At 41.0% G+C, this 8129-nt stretch overlaps 1 protein-coding gene across 1 annotated transcript; it reads right to left on the bottom strand.

Annotated features, from left to right (window-relative positions):
* Positions 1 to 5315, bottom strand: LOC133444863 (ovochymase-2-like). The gene is made up of 6 exons (XM_061722762.1): positions 5301 to 5315; positions 2656 to 2753; positions 2404 to 2576; positions 1737 to 1832; positions 1481 to 1659; positions 1 to 287 (listed from the first exon to the last, which is right to left on the bottom strand). The coding sequence occupies exons 1-6, from the start codon at positions 5313 to 5315 to the stop codon at positions 75 to 77; spliced, it is 774 nt and encodes a 257-aa protein (XP_061578746.1). The 3' UTR covers positions 1 to 74.
* Positions 5316 to 8129: the final 2814 nt, after the last annotated feature.

Here is an 8129-nt window from a genome sequence, read left to right as displayed (position 1 = left end):
CGGGTCACCAGAAGGTCACGTACTCCCTTCATATCAGCCCGGGATCCCTTCGTACTGCTGGAATGGGAACTGAATCATGACCTACCCTCCCTTAGTTTCTGTTTGATCCAAGGAAGTAGCAGCCTGACGTCAGTGAAAATCCCTGGAGATCCTCTCTTGGAAGGGGGGCGGTTGCTGTCGCTTCCCCAGCCCCGACCACAGCCTCTACCCCAGGAGGTTATGCCCAGTGCCACCCATGGGGCGCTCCCTGACCCTGCCGGACATAGCAGAGGGCCCCCCGAGTCCCCCTGGGAGGAGAACCAAGAAGGAGGATTACAATCTGCATCCCATTTATTGCTGATTAAAGCGGATCAGCTCTTAAAAGGAACCCTGGTTATTAAGACTTGTAGTCCCTAATTAGCCACATTTGTTCTCTTATACTAAAATATGCTGTTAGAAACACATAAAATAATCTAATTGCTTTAAAAATCTACAATGTTTATCACATATTTTGACCTGCGGGAGGCGCCATGTTTTACCTGCGCAATGCATTCTGGGGGCGATGACGTAGTCCGGTGGCTCTGGGAAGATAAGCTGCGTTAGTTTAACTGGGACAGGTATCCAAAACATAGATGAGCAGCACTCTCCCGGCCGTGGAGGCTGACGAGGGAGCCCATAAGACGTCTCGGTTCAGGCAAACTGGATCAAAGTTCTGTGATGCACGGGAGATCTGCAAAAATGATCAAAGTCGTGCGCATCTTACCAGTGCATTAGGCTACGGCGTAGGCTACGGCGTTGACGCCGTAGCCGTGGCTCTAGAGCCCGCAGCGCTCCGCCACCCGCTCTCCGCTCTCGCCGGGATGGAGACGCCGGTGCAGGATGCACGTTTGGGTGGGCATAGCCCACCCCTGCCCCCCCTAAAACCGGCCTCGGTGCTGGTTTACCGTTTGATGACAGACCAGAGGCTGAGGGGACTGGCCCGGGGCTTTGACGAAACGGGAGGCGCAGACTTCGCTTCAAATAGGCAAGAACATCTTTATTTAATTTAATGACGCCAGATCTGGCTGGGGTTTTTATTGTAGCATCGGCTATATGCTAGTTGAAACGTGTGGTCGGTTAGTCTATCTGAGTTTTATGGTGTTTTTATAGTTCATGCTGTATGGTGCGGTACTTTTTTTTTTTTTGTAGGTGCGCCGTCACCTTAATGTTTAGCTGTGTTTTCATCTGTTTCTGGGTGTCAAAACAGTGTACGGGGGTTAGCAGGAGCCACTGTCTGATGTCACTACCCAGAATGTAAACAACAACGGCGACCTACTAGTGAAATTATATTTTCAAATTTTATAAAAAAGAATACATCAAAAAGGTTTTTTATATCACATTGTTATAATTGATACCAACATTTATCTTTTAAGACCTACATGTCTTAATAGCCAGGGTTCCTTTTAATGAAATGTACGGTCATGATAAAACAGGAAAATCTGAAAAGCAAACTTTCTAATACCTGGCAGGCATCTTTCCCACCTCTCTCTGGCCCGGCACACAGAATGGTCGTGACTGGCTGAAGTTGTCCTGCTCGCTGGCTTAGAAGTGACCGTCTGACCGTGTGGAGGAGGTACTTACACTTGGCTGGGTTCACCAGGTCTAAGTGGACCTCCCTCAGTACGGCAGGAAGACGACCCCCTGGCAAACATTCATGTGAAAGGCTAAAAAGCTGAGCCCTTTAACAGCAATTATCACCAGAGAGAGAAATTACATACTTTCCTTCGTCCTCCCCCATCCACCGACCACGCAGGTGGTCCCGGGAGGAACCGTCACATCAGGTAAAGGTAAACAGACCGGCTGAACCTGAGCTCCTGGTTAACAGTTGGATATTTAAACTGTGGTCAGCGTTGGACAAGGATTAGTAGTAGTAGTAGTAGTAAATATCTATTTCGGTCAATCACAAACAAAAATCAACAAACAAGATAACACAGGTTTTTCCCTGGTCAACATTGTGATTATTTGACCGAAAAGGTCTGGGCTTGAAGCATAAAGCTTATCTTGCCCACCTTTTAACAGATTAGAATATACAAAAAAAACAAATGAAATATCATAAGTCTACACAAAATAATAATAATAGTAATAATATTATTATTATTAATAATAATAATAATAGTAATAATAATAATAATAATAATAATAATAATAATAATAATAATAATAGTAATAATAATAATAATAATAATATCAATAATATGATAATAATAATAATAATAATAATAATGATAGCTCTGAAAACAGAAAGTGAAAAGATGCTAAGGAAACCTGCAAAACAAATTTAAGTTGTCATTTTATCTCATGCATGTGTGCATTCTTCTTTGTTTGCTTATTGTGTTTCTGTATATGCGTAAACAAGCTGGAGTAAATATCAGAGCAAAAACCTGCCCATTGTGATGTGTTGCTCCAGCTCCACCAGAGCGATGTCGTAGTTCATTGGCAAAGCATGATGGTATTTTTCATGGACCGAGACAGACTTGATCAGGAAGACCTGCTCCTCTTCATCGACGACTCTCCGGTCAAACTCGCCCACCAGGACCCTCACGCCGCTGAGAAACTCTCTACAGAGCAAAGCAAATTGGTGGCGTTGAACGTTGAGACGTGAAGCTCCTGCCGGAGGTCAGCCGAGGACTTCCTTACTCTGATACAGATGTGAAACAGTGCGCCGCGGTCAGGATCCAGCGGTCTGTCAGGATGGCTCCTCCGCAGAAATGAGAGCCTCTGTTCTGCAGAGACACCTGAACAGAGGAAGCAGAAGCTTTACAGGTTAAAATCACTTTCCTTGTGTTTCCGCTGGCGTTGCCGTAGGAGGAAGCCCTCATCATGGTCATACCGCCGCCATCCCAGTGAAAACCTTTACAGACTTAACGTTCCATCTTCACTACTGGTATTAATCTTGAAAAATGCTCCTCAGCTAAGAGAGATAGATACAACTTGTTAGATAATTTAGCAGAAACCTTTCCTAAATAAAAATCTTGAAAAACTTCCCTAAACTCAGGGCTGAACAGTTATGTTGCATAGCAACCAAATCCCTCTTAATTTACCATCTATGTATAGCTCTCTTAAACTTATTTCTTTGTCCATTTGTTCTTACAATGGACACTGTTTAAGTTGTCTGTCAAGTTTAAATGTAACTAACCCAGATAAATTGCAAAAGTTTAACAGAGCCATATGGACTTACGTTAAAAGTAAAACACAGTGAAAGAAAAGTTTTAGGTCGTTCGGTTTGCATGGTTTTTTTTTTCAGCTCTGATTCCACCATCTCTGCTCAGGGGGAGACTTTTAAACTTCTTTAAGTTCTAAAAGATATTTAAAATAAAAGCAAGTTTTATTTTAATGTGATACCTGATATGAATGACCTTTTGGTACGTTAAGGTCCTACTTTTCCCTTGTAGGTCATCAGGGACTGTTTTTTTTCCTTCCAGGTAACTTGGTTCCTCCATCGTTGGCCAACAGATTCTTTTTGAAAATGTATTAAAGTCAAATATCAACTTTTGTTAAAGATCAACTGAACAACTTTGTTGATCTTTCAAGTCAGAGGACAAAATACTTTTTTGGCCCAGATCTTCAGTCCTAATTAGGACTATACCAAACCCTTTTTAATGTAATTTAAAGTTAGAAAAATAAAAATACACAATAAGTTATGGATTTTGATCTATTATTTTTTTTAATACTTGTGTTTCATAGGCCTGTAATGGGAAAATTGTGTAATCTCATGGTAAACAGTAAAAAGGACTCTCTTCCAAATGAAACTTTGACATTACAGAATTCATGATTGCTTTGTGTAACAGCTGTGATATTAAACAATGTGGTTTTGATGCAACTGGGTGGGACTTTTTGTCCTCTACAGACATGAAAATGTGGAGTAAGTTTTAAATCCAACACTGGAAAAAAGTAACCACGCATAAAAAAAATCAATGTTGTTACTAATCTTTGGTATATTTAAGACTGAGGTTATTATTTTTTCTTCTTAATGTAAAGATCAGTGAGGAGTCCTGAGATGTTACCGTGCACTGCTCCGGCTCCAGGTTTAGTACACCGAGGAAACGGTGATCATTCAGAGGGGCTTTGTTAATACTCATCAGTGTGACCAGATAACTTTCTATCTGGTACAGGAAATAATTACCGTAGCACCCGGGAGCAACAGCGGTACATTTGTCATCAAAATCTGTGTGTGATGGACCCACATGGGTCGTGATAATGATCAGAGTTGCACAAGCAGAGAAAATCACATCTGTGCAACAGATGAGCACTAAGGTCCCCATCAACTACTGCTGACCAAATAAAATAAAATAAACATGCAACTGACCAGCCATGGGTGCGATCCACTTGTGGCTTCGGCCCCTCCGACAACCCTCAGAGAAGGGATCATCGGGCCCATCAGAGGGGAGGCGCATTTTGGACCTACCATACAAGATGAACACTTCTCATCCAGCTGAATCATCTAGGCCTGTGTTGAAAAAATCGATTTCCAATTCTAAATCGATTCTCATATTCATTCTTAAAAATCGATTCATATGTCTTAAGATCAATTCTTTTTTTTTTTTTTGGGGGGGGGGTTATTTATTTATTTTTTTTCTTTTATTTATGTATTTTTTTTCATCATTACATTACAAATTTTGGTTATTTTTTTGTTTATCCCCAAAAAAGGAATGTTTTGTTGGACACGAGAATAACTGGTGCCATGTTTTTGCCTTTAAATATGTTTAAAGGTATGAAAACATTAAAGTGTTAGGTTATAATTGCATAAATTGTCTATATTTCATTACTTTATATACTGTCTTGGGGTTACATTTGCAAAAAATGCTAAAAACCAAATGCTCAAAAATTAAAAACCAAAATAGACCGAAAATGGAACAAATAAAAACGGAATGTGGGAAAAAATAAAACCGATTTGATCCGTCTCTGTTTGCTGTCCTGGATCTGTTTGGTAATTCTGATCCACATGTTTCTGAAAGCAGTTCTATCAGCATTCTGGGAGCTGATTGGTCCTTACAGCATCATTAGCTGCCAATACTTGCTGTTTAATCTCAATATAATAGTAGTAGTAATATTTTGCAAAACTACAGTCATATAATTCATGCAACAGCTCAAAAAACTGTTTTAATAACACTAACCCAAATCAATATCGGAATCGAATCGAATCGGATCGAATCAAATCTTGATAATCGATTCTGAATCTTAAGAATCGGAATCGAATCGATTCTTGACATTTGAATCGACCCCCAGCCCTACTTTAGAAATGCATCTATTTTCCTTTAATCTGCTCTGATCCAAGAACTCACCTGCGTGAGCGGCATGGACTCCGGCAGTTATCCAGAAACAGACGGAGAGCAGAGCAGCAGTGGTCCTCATCATCACAACACAGACAAGGAGAGGCAGCTGCCTGGCAGAAGCCATACAGTTTATATAAAGGCCGGTAGAGTATGTGTCATTAATGTAACCGCAGTGGTTTCTGGTTTGTTCAAATGTTACGCAGTAGCACAAGTGCTGAGGGTGTTTGTTATCTCATGGTCAGCTGTGGTGTAGCGGCTGGAGCTCGTCCAACTGTAGAGACAAAAACAGGGAAGCTCCTGCAGGAAAAAGAGTCTTAAAATTGAACACACAGATGCTGCTGGTGCACAAGTGCTGATGCAAGTGTAAGCAGTAAAGAGGAGACATTTAAAAGACATCTGAGGTGAAAGACTGGAGCAAATACTATTCCTAAATCCTTTTGTCCCCCGGGTTTACAGCTGTGTTGCTCATTTTAAGAGCTCATTGTTAAAACCTGAAGAAAACCCAACAGAAGTGACCTTTGAGGCAAACCTTTGTAAAAGAGCATTTACAGGAAACCGAGGCTTCACCACACTGAGTGCAGGGTGCATACGACTGATAAGTCCTTTTACTTACCAGAAAGCAGCTCTGGGTTACACGTCAGTCACCTCCCCAGTGTACCTTCATAAACCCTCTTTGCAGATAAAGCCTCAGCCTGTGAACTTCCCATCCTGGCTGAAAACAAAGATGTCTGGGAAATTCACGGGAGCTTCTCAGCTCTCCCCTCACGGGGAATTAGATAAGTACCTGCAACTGTGTTTCTGTGCTGCTCTGGCACAGAGCGACACATCCACCTCCTCATAAAAGGCAGCTGTTACACTGTTAAAACTAACAAGGCGTGTGTTCATGTCCTTAAAATACATTCCCATATCAAAGAAATAAATACATTGTTTTTTAAAAGCAGGACACTAAAATGTGAATAAAACAGAAGGCGACCATTTTCAAATCTCAAATCTATATTTTTTTAGTAATAGAAAACATGACTGATGCTCAAACTGAGGAAATCTTAAGTCTGAATTTTAGAACATTCGATAATAACATCTTATGCACAGTCGGACGTATTAATATTTTTCAAGATATCATATTTACCGTATTTTCTGGACTATAAGCCGCTACTTTTTTCATAGGTTTTGAACCGTGCGGCTTATACAAAGGTGCGTCTATTCTGTGGATTTTTCTTCCACCGCTCGGGCGCTCTAACCGGAATTAGAATAAAAACTAAGACAAATAAATGCAAAGAAGAATACGCTACTTCTTCTTTAGCAGATAGAAGTAGGTAGAAGCAGATTTCAAACAGATAAATAAATACTGGTTATTTTCTCTTGGTTCTGTCCCGTTTTAATCAGCAAAGTTGCTGCCGTGTTAAAAGACACTGTTAGGAAAGGATCTATTTAGGTACAAACATGTACATCAATTACAGTTCTAAATCCTTCTGTACATGTAGTAAATATCTAATCTAACAACATAAATATCTGCGGCTTGCATATCTTTTTTTTTTTTTTAAATAGAGTGGATGCGGCTTATATACAGGTGCGGCTTATAGTCCAGAAAATATGGGTATATAAGTTGGGATACCTGTCACACGGTTACATGCCTGTAAATGGTATTTCTGAAGGTTTTAATGTCTTTGGGAGTAAAAATGTTAATTTTGCTTGTTACTTTTCAGCTCTACTCAGCAGTGTTCATCACCGGAAAGCAGGGGGTTCATCCGGGTGAAGCTCACCTGACAGCAGATCTGAAAGCTCTCATGAAATGATTAGAGTTTAGTTGGCAATATGGCAGAGTGGCCTGCCACGGCCCTGCTGAGAGCTGTAACACCTGCCCACCAACATTCACCGCTGGAACCGGGCCGTGCCCGTGCAGCGGGAGCTCGGTGTGCATGCATGTGTGTTTTCTGCCTCAGGGCACCTGCTCTAAGCCCACTAAGCCCCCCGGTTCCTGTTTATGCAGCTCAGTGGCCCAGACCTCACTGGGTGTGCATGGCTGGATACCACTCTGTGCTTGGGGTGTGGTTGCTAGGCCACCGTTGCCAGGGAGCTGCTGCCAAGCTTCACCCGAAAGCACAGAGAAAACAATTTTTTCCACATGGGATGGTCTGGACGACGAGAACGAGACGTCAACCTTCAATGGATCAGTCAAAATCTGGTGTTCATTTTTATTGTTCGATTAACAGCAACTCCTCCCTTTCACTCACGGGGCAGAAAAGAGCTCATGTTTCTTGGCTCTAGTCCAGGCTTACAGTTAATGTTCATGAATTCTTTATGTAAACGGTGGATCGATTCCTGTGATTGAAGCAGATGCCAAAAAGGCAGTTAAAATTAACACATTGAGGGCTGTTTAATTGAATGGCCATTAAAAAGTTTAAAAGGATTAAATGTTAGAGTAGGTACGCGTAGTTGTTTTCAACCTTGACTGAACATGATCAGAGCAACAGCTTTAAATCAAAGATCAGGCCAGTATTTCCTGAGACACTCACAGGTTACATGGAAACCTCATTTTTACATCACTTATCCACTGTCCATCTGCAGCTCACGTGTTCTCCACACTGCTGTGGGAAGGAAATTAAATCATGAGCCCTTGATGTAGGGAAAAGTTCAATTCATAGCAAGACTTTTCTTTTAATTGGTTTAACACAACAAATCTTCAAAGGAATTTCATAAATGTATTTTGTACTGCTAAAATGAACTTCCACATGACATTTAATGTAGAATGGAGAAGGAGATATTTAGAAATAAAAAAAAACAGAAGTCAAAACGATGAGATTTTAAAGTTGAATTTTGACTCAATAAAAAGCAAACAAT

This window comes from Cololabis saira, chromosome 5 (genome assembly GCF_033807715.1).
Source record: "Cololabis saira isolate AMF1-May2022 chromosome 5, fColSai1.1, whole genome shotgun sequence".
Classification (NCBI taxonomy): domain Eukaryota; kingdom Metazoa; phylum Chordata; class Actinopteri; order Beloniformes; family Belonidae; genus Cololabis; species Cololabis saira.
The sequence above is the reverse complement of the archived record's forward strand: the minus strand, read 5'-3'. Positions and strand labels throughout refer to the sequence as shown.

What these genes read in the sequence shown, in the direction of transcription:
- LOC133444863 (XM_061722762.1), bottom strand. An exon ending in TGTTTCACATCTGTATCAGA is followed by an intron (nt 2,577 to 2,655) that starts GTAAGGAAGTCC and finishes TTTGCTCTGTAG; the next exon opens with AGAGTTTCTCAGCGGCGTGA. An exon ending in GTGGGAAAGATGCCTGCCAG is followed by an intron (nt 288 to 1,480) that starts GTATTAGAAAGT and finishes TTCTCCTCCCAG; the next exon opens with GGGGACTCGGGGGGCCCTCT.